We start from the raw sequence: 15,919 nt of genomic DNA on the forward strand, positions 1-15,919 counted from the left end.
AGGGATTTCTTGCATGTCTCTGAACAACTACGGACCACAACTGTATCGTTGCTGGAGTTTGGAGCAGTCGGGCGGAGAGACGACATTGGTCATCAGAGATTGGTCGTTGAGGATGGGGGAGGGCCAACAAGGCCAGAATGGCCAGATTTGCGTAACTGTACATAGCTATCAGGCGGCACACTGGGTGGTTTGAATCTCATTAGAAGCAAACGATCAGGCAGCCCGACAGACAGACAGACAGTGAACTAAAACAAATGAAGAGAAGAGATTTAGGGGTCTCAGGACCTCGACCAAGAGCCGAGACACGATGTAATTCTTTGCCAGCGAGCCAGTACTGGGCAGTGACCGCATTCTGCTGCAGGCAGAGATGGGTGTGGTGAGGCTGGCGAGGCTGCTATGTTTATAACATTATATGAGGAGGCTGGCTGTGGTTGCTTTGGGCTTGGTAGCCCCAGTGGCCTAAGGAGACTCGGGGAGCAGCTGTACTTGGTAGAGGGGATGCCCAGGATGGGAACAAGAAGGACTCTTAGGACGCCTTACTGCCCCAGCACCTCAGCACTTGACCACTTGACCTCTTGACCTCCTTACCGCTTTCTCGCCTGCTCATCCCGCCCTAAGCTACTCTTAGGCAACTTTGATCGACCTGATCCGGGGCTGAACTCCCCTCCCTCCCCTCCCTGTAACCTTATCCGCCAATTGAGATGCGCCGCGCGGCCGCAGGCAATGGCTAGCCCTCGACGAGAAATAAGAGAAGTGCCCAAATGGGATGCTGTGTGTCGCCAGCCTCGATTCTCGTTGGTTCAGCTGCATGCAGAGGCACCGTTCTGCACCTTTCTGGGCCTTGCTTGCCTTTCGGCTGCTTCTTGGGCCACATTCTAAAGGCGACTCGCACCTCTGCCAACCTGTGCCAATGCTGGAGGCTGAAGTTTGACCGTGCACAAAAGCCCATCAGCTGAAAGAGAAGGGAGGGTCGTTCGTGTTGAGACACAGAATCCACGAGGTGCATGCAGCTGGGCCACCATATATCAACCCTTTCAGCCCCTCCGAGTAACCATTTTTTTCGCCCTGTAAGACCGTAAAAAGGCTTGCGTGGCCAGCTGCCAGAATTGTCCGCCGGTTCACAACAACCATTTTACGGAATACCAGTTATTCAGGTGAATGTCATTTAACCGTTGAGCCTCTCCTTGACCAGCATTCCAGACACCATGGCACCCCTAGAGCCCAGGAAACGCATCGTGGTGTGCTGCGACGGCACTTGGCTCGACAGTGACGGCGACTACCAGACTCCCAGCAACGTCACCCGAATCGCCAGAGCCATTCCTCCCGTAGGCGTCGACAAGTCCACTACTCCCCATCAGCCCATCGCCCAGGTCGTCTTCTATCAGAATGGCATTGGTACCGGCTCCCCGTCGTTGTATGATAGATTCATCGGAGGCGCCACAGGTGAAGGGCTGGCGGAGCACATTCGAGAAGCCTACAGCTTCATCTGCCTGAACTACAACCCCGGAGATGAGATTTTCTTGCTGGGCTTCTCACGAGGGGCTTTCACCGCCCGTTCAATCTCGAGCTTGATCAATGCGGCTGGTCTGCTCACGTCGAAAGGCCTGGAATATTTCGTCCAGGTCTTCGAAGATTGGGAGTTTCAGCAGAAGAAGGACTTCAAGACCAAGTGGCCACATCTGCCCTTCGATGGCCACAAACCCCCAGTCACCGATCCCCACTACCAGCGCCAGCTCATCGAAAAAGGTCTAACACGGCCGAATATCAAGGTCAAATGTGTCGCCGTCTGGGATACTGTCGGTGGACTGGGTATCCCCATGATCGGGCTCTTGCCCCAGCCACCCAGTACGGACTTCGCCTTTGTTGATACGCGGGTCGAGTCGAATATCGAGTACGCGTTTCAGGCTCTCGCCCTCGACGAACACCGGCGATCCTTTTCCCCCACCATCTGGGACTGGCCACATGTCGAGCCCAACGACTTGAAGATTCTCAAGCAATGCTGGTTCCCCGGTGTGCATAGCGACATTGGCGGCAGCTACGACGACACCGCCCTTGCAAATCTCACCCTCGCGTGGATGATCAGCCAGCTCGATCCAATTCTTACAATCAACCACGAGTACATCTTGAGCTTCATCACGCCAGTGCAAAAGGACGATCTGACCCTCGCCGGGCGACACCAAACATTCACCCACAAAGGCCGCATGGCGACAGTCAGGAATACCGCACCACATGCACGCCCGTGGGGTCTGGGGAAAATCCACGACAGTATGAGCCCTTTCTTCAAGCTTGGCGGCTCGCGGATTCGCACGCCTGGTGAGTACCGCGAACAAGAACTCGCGTCCCAACATGGCGTGGCTTTTTGGATGCTGTACAAAATCTTCCACCGCTTCACCAGCCGCTTCGAAGACAAGCACCACGCCCTCCCGCGGTTAAGGAGGACCAACGAAACGATCCACAGCAGCGTCCGCATCCGCATGGGCAAAGACGGCCTGGGCTACAATGACAAGGGGAAATACGACTCGGAAGCTCTGGAAGGGTGGATCATGCATGGCGTCGAGACCAATCCCGACACGCCCATTGCCATTAATGCCCCGGGAGCCGTGGGCAAGATGGCAGGTGTGGTGTGGAAAAAGCAAGTCTACCCGGAGAAGGTCATCGAACATCCCTCCCCCAACGGGGACAAGAAGGGCAAAGTCGAGATCTTTGAGGACAAGGGCAAGACATACTGTCTCGAGCTGGAAGAGGAGCCGCTGGGCGACTTTGAACGGAAGATTCTCCAAGAGTGGCCTGTCGGCGACATCAAGAAGGATTTTGACACCATCGTCCCCGGAAGACACCAGCAGAGCGTGGACCGCGCACATACTGTGCCCTTGGAGATGCATGACCATGGTCGGGGCTCGAGCAGCAGTGCTGGTGCGAAGTCCGCAGGCAGGGAAGGAGATCCGTTGATCGTGCAGACGGGCAAGAGGAGGAGTGAGACCACTTAGTTAGCACCTCGTCCCTCGTCAGGTCGTTGTCTGAGGAAGAGACAAGGTCGCATGTTCTCGAAGGACAAAGAAAGACGGGGTCAAGGATGTTTTGGCCTCGCATCCAACATTGAATGCCTCGAGGAAGACAAGGGGGAACTCGGGTGAGGAAGATCCTTGCGATTGATTCACAGGGGTATTTGGAGTGTTTTCTCGCATTTCTCGGTTTGGTATTTCATGAGCAGAGCAAGAGGGCGAGAGGGAGAGCTGCTTTAGTCGTTCAACTGAGCGCTGATTAATTGATTGATTGATTGATTCATCGACTCGTCGATTCGTTGAACACTGTTGGCCGTCGGTCATTTAGCAAGCGCTGGAAACAGGAACAGGAACTGGAAAAGGGAGGCAGGGAAACAAGGAAACATGAGGGAAAGGGCATAAGGGCGAAAAGGCTTGGTTGGGCATGCATCACGAAGGCTTGTGATGGCTACTACCTATCTACCTGTCTACCTACATAACTAATATAATCTTCTCAACGTCTCTTGTGCTTGTTCTTGTCTCTGGACTCTCCTCCCGGCCCGTACTCGGAGCGCGTCATGATCGGATGGCATGGATGGACGGATACCATGTTTATCCGTCAAGAGATCTCTTACCAACCATGTAGTGGCGGAGACAGCTGAACCGGTATTCCCAAAGAAAGATTCGGGCGGTGTGTGTAAATATACACCAACCTAGAGAGGTAGGTATTCAATACACGTATGGGTATATACATATATACCTGCTCTACTTTCAAGCGGACATTGGCATCGTTTCTACGGATCTCACATCCCTGTACAAAGCGCGGAGCACAAAATAATAGACCAGATTGTTTTTTTTTTAATTGACTGGTCGGTCAAGCTACAATCTCGCCTTGACATCCCCCGACTGAGTCTGAGTCTGAGACTTCATCACCTCATCAATAACACCCATGACCCTGCACAGCCAATCGTCTCTCCCTCTCTGTACGACGACCTGCACACTGAGCGGCGTGCCGAGATACACCCTACGGTCCGTGACATGTTCGTCCCACAGCTCGCGGCACTTTGCGTCCCAGCTGCTCAGCACGTTGCCGGCGGGTAGGGGTCTGCCGAGCTCGAGGTCGTCCTCGACGACAGAGCGCACAGGAACGGTCCCCGTGGGGTAGTCGAACAGGACCCAGCTGGAGGTCATGCCGACGGCGTTGTAGCCCTCGATGGGGGGAACGGGGTGAGGCGCGACGGGGCAGACGATGGCGTCCAGAGTCTGTCTGCGGCGGCCGTGCGCGTCGACTTCGCTCCACAGGTTGAGCATCTCCCGTTCCAGCTGTGAGCGCTGCGCCTGTAGGTCCGCTACGCGCTCGAGCGGTTGGGCTTTGCCGGCCCGGAAGCGCGTGGACATCCACGGCACCAGCGGCTCGCCTGTCGATGTGATCATGTGGTTCATGACGACAGCGCCGTCGACGCCCATTAGCTTGCTCATGACCGACTGCGAGCGCGTCCAGGCGCGCGGCGTGAGGAGCTCTTTGACCACGATCTTGGCCCCGGTGCGCGTGTTGGCGCCTTGGAGGGACACCGCGACTTCGTTGAGGATGGTCGTGATCGGTGGCAGGAGGGTGCAGTTGCCGTCGCTCCGCAGTATGCCGATCACAAGCTCACCGTTCGGCCCGCTGCCCTGGATTTGCTGGGAAGAAGGGCTGGACGGGGACCACGGGCATGGCATACAATCCTCTGCCCACAAGGTCGCTCTGGGTATCACCTCTCGCAGGAAAACGTCAATGTCCCTCACGCTTCGCGCTATGGGTCCAGCCACGGCCTGCACGCTCGTGCGACTCATCCCCTCTCGTCCTGTAAGTGCCTGCCCACCGTATGGTATCCGATTATTGGATGGTTTGAATCCGTACACGCCATTACACATGGCCGGCACACGGATGCTGCCGCCAATATCCGTTCCTATCCCGAGAATGCTCCCCTTCATCGCTACGAGGACGCCCTCGCCACCACTCGACCCACCCGCCGTGCAGAGGCGATTAATCGGATTCATCGTCCTTCCAAACACGTTGTTGACGCTATCGAGCGACGCCAGTGTTTGCGGGATATTCGTCTTGGCCACGATCACGCAGCCTAGCGACAAAAGCAGGCTCACCAAAGGGGCGTTCTCCGTCGCGGGTTTCTCGCATAGATAAGCTAGTCCGATACTCGTGTCCACGCCCTTGACGTTGAATGTATCTTTGACCGACACGGGCAACCCGTGCAGCGGACCAAAAGGCCTCCCATTCTGTGCCAGGTATGCATCCAGCTCCTTTGCACGCTGGACGGCCGAGTCGAAGAGTGGTTCGGTCAGGCAGTTTGTGAGTTGGTGCGCGATGGCCGCACGGTGGCAGAAGGCCTGGGCGACTTCTTCGCAGGACAGTTTCTTGCTCGCCAATGCCGAGAGGAGGCTTTCCACCGTGTAGTCTTCAGTGATGGAGATCTCAGCGCTCGAGAGGAACTGGCGAGGTAAGTCCAGCACGTTCTGCGGGCCGTGTTCCAGGCTGGGAGGATCCTTGGGCAGGACGCTGTAGGGGATGTGCCATTTGGACGGGATCCGCGAGGCGCGAGAGGATTGTTTGCGAGCTGCGATGGCTTTCCAGGCCGCTGCTGACTCTGGGGGCGACATAGTGGGTGGTGGGCTACGGATCAGCTTGGATAGGTAGCGACAGTCTTCATTTCCTCAATGCAAGCAGAGGATTCCATTAAGTACGGAGTAGTAGAGGCGACCATCTCCGCACTCACATTCGAATGAGCAGCGAGCTAGCGAAGGAGTGTGGAGAAAAGCCTGGAGGGAGTCCGTCCATTGTCCAGATGCCTCGGTCCGAAGATGCTCCCTAAGCTTGGCATCTTTTTCAGCCTTGTTCAGCCTTGTCGAGAGTCTGCTCCGCTTTCTCGCCGAGATGTACCTCGTACAGCACCTTCAATCAGACCAAATGAATGTTTTTCAGAAAGAAGGAGACGGTAAAATATCCTCCATACAGTGATTGCTAACGCTAAACTCCATCACGTTATTCGACCGGATCTGATATCATACAAGGATGGAAAGCAAATTCGTGATGGCTTGGGCTTGATATCCTCGACGTCCCCCAGCTTCCAATATTATTGTTATTCGTGCCCTCTCTCTCGAAAGTGGTGTAATCATCCAGGTCATCCAGATCATGGCATCTCACGAAAATAGAGCCAGTTCCTTCTCGGTCCAGTCCCACAGTTTATCTGCCAACTTGTCGTCCTTCGCCGCGACCGTCTCCAACACGCCCCTCTTGGCAACGGGGACGTAGTACGCGCCATTTTCGAGGTTCTGCTTCGCCGTCGTGGCAGCCCACGTCTGGCTATAGGGCCCTTGCTCGACGGGCGTCCAGTGTCCCGCGGCCATGATGCGGACGGGGAGCGCAGTCAGGAAAGACACACCCGCGAACAGATCCGTTTTGATATAGCCCGGGTGAATTGACACGGAGGTGATGTTCGGATACCGCTTTGCCAGGCCCCGCGCATAGAGGAGGTTTGCCAGCTTGCTCTGGCCGTAGCGGCACCATTCGCCGCCGGGGACAAGGCCACCCAGGTTGCGCTGGGGTGTCTTCAGAGTCTCGAACGCGATTCCTTCTCTGGGCGCTTGCTTGTACGCGATCGACGAGCTCATGACGATCCGCGCGTCGGCTCCCGGGACATGCTCCGCGGTGCGCTGCATCAGCGGCAAGAGCAGCTTAATCAGCAACGCGTGGCCCATGTGGTTCGTGCCGAATTGGATCTCGTAGCCGTCCACCGTCGTGCCCGGCGGGAGAGCCATGATGCCGGCGTTGGCGAAGAAGACGTCCAGCCGCTCCGTCCGGGCGAGGAACTGGTCAGCGGCCTTGCGCACTGACGCCAGATTCGCCAGGTCGCAATGGATGAACGTGAGAGGCACATCTGGATTCTGAGCCTTGACTTTCTCCACCACGGCTTTGGCCTTGTCGCCGCTTCTGCCCGAGAAGTAGATGTGCGCAGGCTTATGCGCGGCAAGGAGAGATACGGTTCCCGCGCCCAACCCGGCTGTGCCTCCAGTGACGAAGTACACGCGACCCGAAAGGTCCGGGATATCTTGTGGCGTGAATGACATGGCGAGCGCTCTCTATCTCTCTCAACACTTCTCGAGTGCAGTTTCAGGAGCAGGGCTGTGATGACGATGGTGACCCAGGAAATCCGGTTGTCGAGGTTGTTTGAAGCTCTCAATTTCTCAGTAGGCTGTATTCTGCTGAAATCGTCTCGCTATTATACCTAAAATTTCCTCTAGCCACGCTAGCTGCCGAACCCATATGGTTAGATATATACATACACTATATATTCATATATAAACGTAGTTCAAACCTTTTAGTTTTCTTGTGATCGGAGCCCGGTTTGTCCTTGTCAAGAGTTCCCCCGCCCCTTGCAAATTCCATAACTAGCATCTCGTCGATATACGGTAGGGAGTACGAAAGTAGCACCCACTGGCTCACTTGACCCTGGTATATAAGTTTAGAGTTAGGGCCGTAATCGAATACCTAAGTTACACTACACACGACACGCTTGATTGAACCTGGCCCTACCATCTACGCCAATTGCGCCCTAGACTATCTTGCACGTTGAGACATCGAGATGCTGGAGGATGGGAGGATGGACTCAATGCACAAAGGGAAGGACGAGAACGAATTATTCTCTCCGCATGTTGTTTTCCCTTTTTCTCCCTGCGTGCGTAAAGCCGTCGATCCAACGTGCTTTGGCGGGAGACTGTTCGGTACGGCCGTACGTATGTATCATCAAAATTTCCCAGTTTCCATGCCCACACGCCCACAAACCAACACCCCCCACCAGCTCGCCGTATTTACTCGTACGAAGCACATCTATTTGAAAGTGCCAACCACTTGCGAGGCCGCCGGTGACATTCATTCTCCCATTCGACCTGCTCGGTCTCGGGCTCTTGGGGAAAAGAGTGCAGGGGTGTTGGTGTCTCGCAATCCATTGTCCCGGATAGGTCACTCGTTCACTATCCGAGTACGTACTACGTACGTGAGTGTGCAAGCAGCAATGCCATCAACAACTACCTAGTACCTGCTCGAGCGGCCGCTCTGCCAGGGCTCCGTCGCTGCTCAGGCAATCCAGAACCAGATCCTCTCGAGGAAATTCCTGGCCTTGACCTCCGGCCACGTTCCCTCCAGCCTATCCGCTTCGGCCTTGCCGCTCCACAGATCCATCTCGGCCAACTTGACGAACTTTGTCCTCTTGACCACTTTATACCCGACGAATAAGATCGCGAAGATGGGGATGTCGATGTACGGCGGGACGAAGCTCTTGGCGCTGAAGCGGCCGGGGAAGAAGGCGTCGAAGCCGTTGAATATCGCGACGACGGTGCAAAAGCAGAGCGCAAAGTACGCCAGGAATGGTTGTAGAGGGGACTTGAATGGCAGGCTCGAGCGCGGGATACCGTTGTGGTGGAGGCCCTGGTAGAAGCGGATGTAGGTGATGCAGACGCTTGCCCAGACGATCAGGGTGCTCACGGCCGAGAGGTTCGAGATCCAGAAAAACACGTCCGCCGACCGCGAGCTGACATTGAGGTAGACTAGCAGGGAGAGCAAGGTCGTGGCTCCCACGCAGCCGTACGGCACACCGAACTTTTCGAGGCGTAGAAAAGCAGGGGCGCGGCCGTCCAGTGCCGTCGCGTAGAGGACACGCGTCGAGGCGTAGAAGAACGAGTTGCCCGCCGACCACGCGGACGAGAGGATGACGGCGTTGATGATGGACGGCAGCGCCGAGATGCCGCCGTTGACGATCGCGATGACGAAAGGGCTCGCCGCCGCACCGGGTGCGGAACTGCTGATCGCGTTCAAGAGCCGTGGGTCCTTGGCCGAAACGCACATGCTGACCAGGAAGATGGCCAGCACGTAGAAGATGGCGATGCGCCAGAAGACGCGCCGTACGGCCTTGGGCACGTTCCTGCGTGGGTTCTCGCACTCCCCGGCGGCCACGACCACCATCTCACTCCCCCCATAGCTGAATGTCGCGTTGATGAAAACCTTCCAAAACGCGAGGAAGCGACCCAGGGCGCCGGCCTCGAGGTATTCCAGCATCGGGCCGGGATGATCCCAGTACCGAAACCCGATGGGGCCGTGGTTGGGCGCGCCGCCCAGGGTGATGATGAACATGAGCAGGATCAAGCCGACGATCGTGGTGAGCTTGATTGCGCCAAATACGAATTCCGCCTCTCCATAGATGCGCACAGGGAAGCAGTTGATGAGCACCATCGGGATGAACAACACAGTAATCCACACAGCGTTGGAGATCGTGTTCGGCCAATATCCTATCACCACCGCGGCGGCCGAGATCTCAATCGGCACGCCGATAGCGAACTGGTACCAGTAGTTCCAGCCCAGCGTGAAGCCCAGCGCGTCGTCGACGAAGCGGGCAGCGTAGACGGGCACGGCACCCGGAAGTGGCAGATAGGCGGCCATCTCGCCGAGACTGTTGATGACGGCGTAGAGATTGAAGCCGGTAATCAGGTATGCCAGGAAGGTGGACAAGGGCCCCGCGAGACTCAGGGCTTGACCACTTCCCACGAAGAGACCGGTGCCAATGGCGCCGGAGAGGGCGAGGAACTGAACATGGCGCGACTTCAGCCTCCGCTCGAGCGTGCCGACGTTTCTCTGCTCGTGCTCAAGATGCTTGAGGTCTTCCACCTCATCGAAGCCGTCCTGCTGCTGGTGCGACTCAACCATGGCGGCTTCGCTCACCTTGCCGGCTTCAACGTCCTTGAGCGCGTGTGCCATTGCGTCCGACATCGCTAAAGTGACTGCTGCTGCAGGTCTAGTTCTTCGTCACCATGGTAGGACTGGGATTATCTGCTTCTCTTGGGACCTTCCGGAAGCGAAGCCGGCAGCTGGGTGGGCTGTCATCCCATATGTAGGACGACAGTTCATCCTACCGCTTGAAGGAGAAGACACGGACATGAGCGTTTCGCTGTATGTTGTGCCATATTGGCGGATGTTACCTTGACCAAAGGGGGCGCGAAGTCGTCGATCCATGCATTTACAAAAGGACGAGATTGGTCGTGCGAGTAAGAAAGGATCGTGGAGGAACAAGCAGACAAGTATGTACCGGCTCGGCAGTCTTTCAGATTCGGCGGCTGTTGCACCGAAGGCTCGCTAGACACGGGCAGGCCTTGGCGTAGAGCTCTTCACGAAGTTCTCAAGAAACTTCCAAGGCTTTATATACTGCCGCAATGTATGCCCTCGCCTTGTCCGAACCAAGCCCAACATTGTCCATCTTGTTCATGACATACGAAATGGTCAACTTCCGATCCAAGTCCATGACCGCCATCGACCCACCGTACCCGCCCCATGTGCACAATCGTCCCGACGGCAGCCAGTCAATCCAGGTCCCTTCAGCGGGAAGAGCAAAGCCAATGCCCCAGCGTATGGGTGATCCGAAGGCCAGAACATGGTCCATGCCGTTGGACTGTTCTTGAAAGATGAGGTCGATGGTCTCTGGCGAAATGAATTGTTTCCCATCCACTTGACCCTGCATGGAAATGACAGACAAGATCCGGTTGACTCCCTGAGCATTGCTGTGCCCGTTCCCCGCTCCGATTTCTGCTTTCCTAAACAGCTCACTGTTTGCAAAATCCGCTCTCATGGGCGGGTTCGTCACGACTCGAAACCCAATCGAGGCAGGGTCCAAGGGAGGAGGCCCTGCCGGTGGAGGCGGGACAACATCCGATCTCCGCCTTTCGTCCTTGTCCAAACATCCCAGCTGGAAATCGGCACCCAGAGGGGCAGCAATGTCTTCAGCGATGAACTGTTTGAGAGATTTGCCTGTCACTCGCCGGACAAGTTCTGCAATCAAGTAGCCCTGGCTGAATGAGTGGTAACCGGATGCCGTGCCGGGTTCCCACCATGGAGCCTGCGCGGCCAACAGTGCAGTGACCTTGGGTGAGTCGCAGATATCATCCACCGTCAGAGGAGTGTCAAATCCAGCCACCCCGGAGGTGTGAGATAGGATGTGACGGATTTCGATGTCTTGCTTCCCGTTCGCAGCGAACTCTGGCCAGTATTTGGACACTTTGTCATTTACGCTAAGGACACCCCGGTCGACGAGGAGGAGGACTGCCAGCGCTGCAATGGTCTTGGTGGTCGAGAAGAGGTTGGTGATGGTATCCTTTTCCCATGGTCGCTTCCGGCCCTGGTCGGCGTAGCCTCCCCAGACATCAACCACATCCTTTCCGTCCAAATTGGCGGTGATGGAAGCACCCAGTTCCCCGCCCGAGTCGATGTATTTCTGCAACAGGTCTTTGACCTCGCGGAATTTCTCGTCACAATGTCCTTGAACAGCAGACATGGTGGTTGATGTGTGATCCAATTCTCGAATGCAAAAGACGGGAAGAGAATAGGCGGAAGACTTGTCGCGCGATGGGGGGAGGTTTCCAAGAGAGTAGTCTCAGGAAAACCCCATGCAAACTCATCATAGGAGGCCCCATTTCAGCCCAGCCAGGTCCGTCCATATGGTCATTTTCCAAGCGAGGCAGACGGACATAGATCGCGGGGAACGAGACAAACCACGAGGGTGAAGCCTGAAAAACCCCTCTCGAGTCTCTTTAGCCCCACAAAACCTATCAGGCCCTACGTATCCTTCTCTCCCATCCTCGTTCCACCTCAGAATATCGACGGTGCCAACGATAGTACATGGTTGGAAAAGGTGGCGCCGACAAGGCTAGGTTAAAACAGGGCTATCAATGGTGACACCAGGACATCCCCGGTTACATGAGAGGACATTTCACTGATGACCTCGACCCCTGCAATCCTTGTATAGCGATGCGTAGTAAGTTAAAATGACTTGCGATTTCGGCTTTCTATGTGATATAAGATTAAGACGTATAATAGCGCGTCAATGTGTAGGTACATACTAGGTCCTACTAGAAGCTACTTTGCTGCAGAGGGAAAGAGCAGCTTGGACAAAGAGAAAATATATAGTTGCATCTAGGCATCTATGTGTCTGTCATCTAAATCAACGTCTTGTACATATCTTACTGGGCATCGACCAAGAAGAATACCGCCATTTTCCCCATTTGTCACTCTTCGTTGAGGCTGCGTCATCGCAAAGCAACCGCCGTCACCACCGTAAGCGATATCCCATCACCAAAACACGTTACACTCCCACAGCAGCCACGGGGCCGTCGTCCGCCAGGAAAATGAAGAGAGATGCGGCCGCGGACTCGGACAATACCGTTGCCTAGGAAGCCGAGACTCTATGCTTTGTTTATCACCCCAGACATGTATGTCCTGGGATGGCGACCAAGTCACAATGGATAATGGGTAGGTCGCTAGGTTGATCCCAGCCGTTCGATCAAACATCTGGCCTCTCGCGGATATAGCCCGTTCCCTTACTCCGATTCGATCCGTGTCGCCTGGGTTTCTCAGATCCAATATCCCGGACGCGGTTCAAGGACAAGCACGGTGTCGGGATTGAGGAAGATGAAGGCAAGGCGGCCGCAGAATGGACTCGCACGGCTTTTCCCGGCATGATCCATTCGTGGGACGATATCAACCCCCTAAAAGAACATTGCAAGGGCACCATCATCTTGAAAGGCATTCAGGGTGTTCCTGACGCCCTCAAAGCCGTCGAAGTTGGTGTTCAAGGGATCGTGGTAGGCAGTCATGGCGGTCAACAAGTCGATGGCGGTGTTGGCTTGCCTGGAATGTGACCAAGCATCGCTGATCCTGTGGGCGATAAGCGAGACATTTTCCTCGACTCTGGGTTCCGGTATGGCGCGGACATTGCCAAACCTATGGCGCTGGGAGCTAGATCGTACACATATGTCTTAGTTCTTGGAGGTGAGGAAGGCGTCGGTCACACCCTCGGGGTGCTGTGCGGCGATTTGGACTTGACGTTGCATCTTGCCGGCATTCCGCTTCCCAAATTCATCTCAATCGATGTTCATCAAGATTGTCTGTAGGACGAATCACAAGCCGGATCAAGAATAATCTGCCAGGAGGTCTGTAGCTGGGACTCGGCCATAGACAGCGAGACATTGACATACACGTCCAACAAATCATTCCCTCGATTTCGGCCGGTCAATGTCAGTCCATCTAGGGATCCGGCAAGTCTCGCATTTTTCCAACTCGGGCGTACTGTCCGGGTTGATGTGGAGCCAAATCTCGCCCCCTCCGGACCGCTGCAGTTTCTCCCAGTAACGTTTCCTCGTGCCGGGTGTGAGCCGCTTGCGAGCCTCGTGTTCAACCCTCAAGCGCACTGCCGTCCACTTCTTGTCCGGCTGGTGCTCTGTCGGTAAGTCGTCCAGAGGGGGAACGTCCAACAGCTTCTTGTTGCTCATCCTCCTAAGAAAGGGCTGTTCGTACTGCACCTCCCTGGGCATGACCCGGGCCAAGAACTCCAGAGACGCGTCGATGTTCAAGTCGATGGCGCGAACGGGGTCGATGGTTGTTTTCATCAGGTAACTGGCGAGCTGCGGATACAGGATGCAGAAGTCCGATTGGGAGATATGCACTGTCCCACGCACTGTCAGTAGCCATGCCGGATGTCCTGTCTCCAAGGCTTCCATCGTCACTGCCTTTGCCACTTCGAAATTATCTGGCCAGTACATGAATGCTTCAGAGTTGATTCCGAGAAGTGGAACGCGAATACGGCTTGCCCTCTCTTCGGCCGTCGGCCGCACAGGCATCCCCCAAATATCGTAGATGATTCCCTGCGTTATGTACTTGTACTTGTGTTTCTGCCGCAAGACCTCAACTGCCGTCGTCGCTCCAAAGGAATGCCCCACCATGGTGACCCCCTCGGTGAAGAACCGATCTTGCCAGGATGACCAGTCAATGCCATCCAGACCGACCCTTGAAGCACCAATTGCAGGTTTCACCCGGAGATTTCTCGCCGCGACCTTCTCACCCTCCCCTGCACATATTTCTTGCATGATCTGATAGGCCTCGTCAATCTCGGCCAACCGCAGATCAACTTGGGCGTTGCGTAGCTCATGATCCACCTTGTGGCCGGGGCTCGTGTCGTACTTGTCGTCTTTTGCAAAAATGAAGTCCACCGTATCGTAGGGTCTCTTGGTATCCTTCTTCTTGTGCTCTATATTACCGTTGATCTTGGTACAGTGCCGGCTTCCTGGTCCAGCCTCTGAATGATTAATATGAGTCCTCGGACCGCTTCCGTCGCGGTGCTCCAGCGCCACCACGACAAGCCCATGGCTGGCAAACTCGCCGCAGACGGATGAGTAGCACGTCCTCGTCCCTCCCAATCCGTGACTGAAGATGATGAGTGGGAACTTGGGCTTTCGCGGGCCTTGGGCAGGTGGCTTCCCCTCTTTATCCACAGCCTCCCGCCGGTGTGTGGATGCTTCTCCGTACGGAGGCCAGTGATCGGCCAGTTTTGCATTTTTATATGCAGGAATCTTCGTATACCAGGTTGTGCAGAAGAAGAAGGCCATCATTAAGTGCTCGGGGAGATCTGCGAAACGCGCATAACCGCGGCTCGTCTGATCTCTCGGTCGAGTCAGCCACGTGGGGCGAAATCTTTGCAACGTGGCCGGAGTGTCGACATCGTATTTAACATTCAGATGAGCGGGATAGTAGATTGTCATTAACACCGTCTCGAGGGCGAGAGCGGGAACGCCATGCCTCTTGATCTTTGAAAAGGTCCTGGGGTTCTTTGCAGGCACTTCGATGTCGATGACTCCGACTTCGTAGGGGCCAGCATAGTGCGGCAACTTGCCATAGAAGGGAACTTTGTCCCTCAAGCCCTTCGGCGGCCGTGCCTTGGGTTTTTGCCTCTGTGGCACGCCCTGAGGTCTCGTCTTATGGTGCCTTGGATGGCCGAGAACAAAGTCTGGAAAGATAGATTCGGCAGCCATTACGGCGGCGGTAACTTGCTTCTGGTAATTGTTGGTCTTCGACGGCTCTTGATCATTTCACGATTGTCACTGCACTGCCTCGAAACAGAGCGGTGTTGGAATGGGGGCAGGCTGCCCTTTAGCATGACTGGAGAGCCTAGTTTCTCCCGTTGCACATGCCGCAAGGAAGGCTCATGCGAGCGGCAGCTTAATAAGTCGAGGGGTTTGATGAGAGAGAAAGGGAAGAAATGGCTGTTGACGGGGCGAGGTTGAAGCCGGTTGAGAAATAGTGACCATCCATAGACGGAGAAACTGGAGCCAATGACATCACGGTGGTTCAAGTCGGCCAGACTGTCCCGAAAAGGAAACACTGCAAGCAAGAATCAGCCAAGTTCAGCAAGTCCAGCAGGTTATATAATGTGCCTACATTTTGGGAAAAGGCCCCTCTGGAGCATGTGTGGTGCTGATAAGGCATCTCATAACCCACTAAGCTTTTCCCTTGGTTCTTCGCAGTTCAACTCATTCCATTCGACAGTCTGCCGCTCAAAGGTCTTGCGACCCAATCTCTTCAGCCGTACTCGATTGCCGTCCTTCATCTCTGGAATCTTACCGTCTGGCATTGCAGAGATCTTGTCCCTGCAGTGGGATGGGATCTCAGCAGGCGCGGCTATGGTCAAGGTCACATGTCGTGCGCTAGAGGACATATAAATACTTTCACTGGCAATAGGAGTCCAGTTTTGACGCCGTGCAATGGGAAGCTAGGAAGAGGATCGGCCCCAAGACTTGAGGCGCGACAGTACGACTCACGCACCGACAATTGCTGTCTTCAAAATCGTCTTTTGTCGAAGACTGCATCGTTTCTCGCACCTGTCTGGGCTCCGTTCCAAGATGGCTTCCATCGAGCGGAGACAGATAAAGGATATGTCGATATTTCCACAATGACATGATCGGCGGGCAACGTCGATTGCCTTGCCCTTCCATAGAGGCGCCGCGGCTGTGTACTCCTCAGGGCGTATAGCCGTTTAGACTGTGTTGCCAACGACCCAAAAACTCGGTTCCGG

General features: G+C 55.4%; 7 protein-coding genes across 7 annotated transcripts; 2 read left to right on the forward strand and 5 right to left on the reverse strand.

The window, feature by feature from the left end:
• Window positions 1–1,205: 1,205 nt before the first annotated feature.
• Z519_10949 (uncharacterized protein) lies at window positions 1,206–2,987 on the forward strand (the record flags this gene model as incomplete). The annotated part of the gene is made up of 1 exon (XM_016768662.1): window positions 1,206–2,987. The coding sequence occupies one exon, from the start codon at window positions 1,206–1,208 to the stop codon at window positions 2,985–2,987; it is 1,782 nt and encodes a 593-aa protein (XP_016615049.1).
• An 873-nt stretch (window positions 2,988–3,860) lies between these two features.
• Window positions 3,861–5,636, reverse strand: Z519_10950 (uncharacterized protein; the record flags this gene model as incomplete). Its single annotated transcript, XM_016768663.1, has 1 exon — window positions 3,861–5,636. The coding sequence occupies one exon, from the start codon at window positions 5,634–5,636 to the stop codon at window positions 3,861–3,863; it is 1,776 nt and encodes a 591-aa protein (XP_016615050.1).
• A 540-nt stretch (window positions 5,637–6,176) lies between these two features.
• On the reverse strand, window positions 6,177–7,103 carry Z519_10951 (uncharacterized protein; the record flags this gene model as incomplete). Its single annotated transcript, XM_016768664.1, has 1 exon — window positions 6,177–7,103. One exon carries the CDS (start codon window positions 7,101–7,103, stop codon window positions 6,177–6,179), a length of 927 nt encoding a protein of 308 aa, XP_016615051.1.
• Window positions 7,104–8,109: 1,006 nt separating this feature from the next.
• On the reverse strand, window positions 8,110–9,783 carry Z519_10952 (uncharacterized protein; the record flags this gene model as incomplete). Its single annotated transcript, XM_016768665.1, has 1 exon — window positions 8,110–9,783. One exon carries the CDS (start codon window positions 9,781–9,783, stop codon window positions 8,110–8,112), a length of 1,674 nt encoding a protein of 557 aa, XP_016615052.1.
• Window positions 9,784–10,201: 418 nt separating this feature from the next.
• Window positions 10,202–11,350, reverse strand: Z519_10953 (uncharacterized protein; the record flags this gene model as incomplete). The annotated part of the gene is made up of 1 exon (XM_016768666.1): window positions 10,202–11,350. The coding sequence occupies one exon, from the start codon at window positions 11,348–11,350 to the stop codon at window positions 10,202–10,204; it is 1,149 nt and encodes a 382-aa protein (XP_016615053.1).
• Window positions 11,351–12,296: 946 nt separating this feature from the next.
• Window positions 12,297–12,965, forward strand: Z519_10954 (uncharacterized protein; the record flags this gene model as incomplete). Its single annotated transcript, XM_016768667.1, has 3 exons — window positions 12,297–12,324; window positions 12,430–12,656; window positions 12,744–12,965. 3 exons carry the CDS (start codon window positions 12,297–12,299, stop codon window positions 12,963–12,965), a joined length of 477 nt encoding a protein of 158 aa, XP_016615054.1.
• A 96-nt stretch (window positions 12,966–13,061) lies between these two features.
• Window positions 13,062–14,879, reverse strand: Z519_10955 (uncharacterized protein; the record flags this gene model as incomplete). The annotated part of the gene is made up of 1 exon (XM_016768668.1): window positions 13,062–14,879. One exon carries the CDS (start codon window positions 14,877–14,879, stop codon window positions 13,062–13,064), a length of 1,818 nt encoding a protein of 605 aa, XP_016615055.1.
• Between the last annotated feature and the right edge of the window lie 1,040 nt (window positions 14,880–15,919).

This window comes from Cladophialophora bantiana, assembly GCF_000835475.1.
Source record: "Cladophialophora bantiana CBS 173.52 unplaced genomic scaffold supercont1.20, whole genome shotgun sequence".
NCBI lineage: Eukaryota > Fungi > Ascomycota > Eurotiomycetes > Chaetothyriales > Herpotrichiellaceae > Cladophialophora > Cladophialophora bantiana.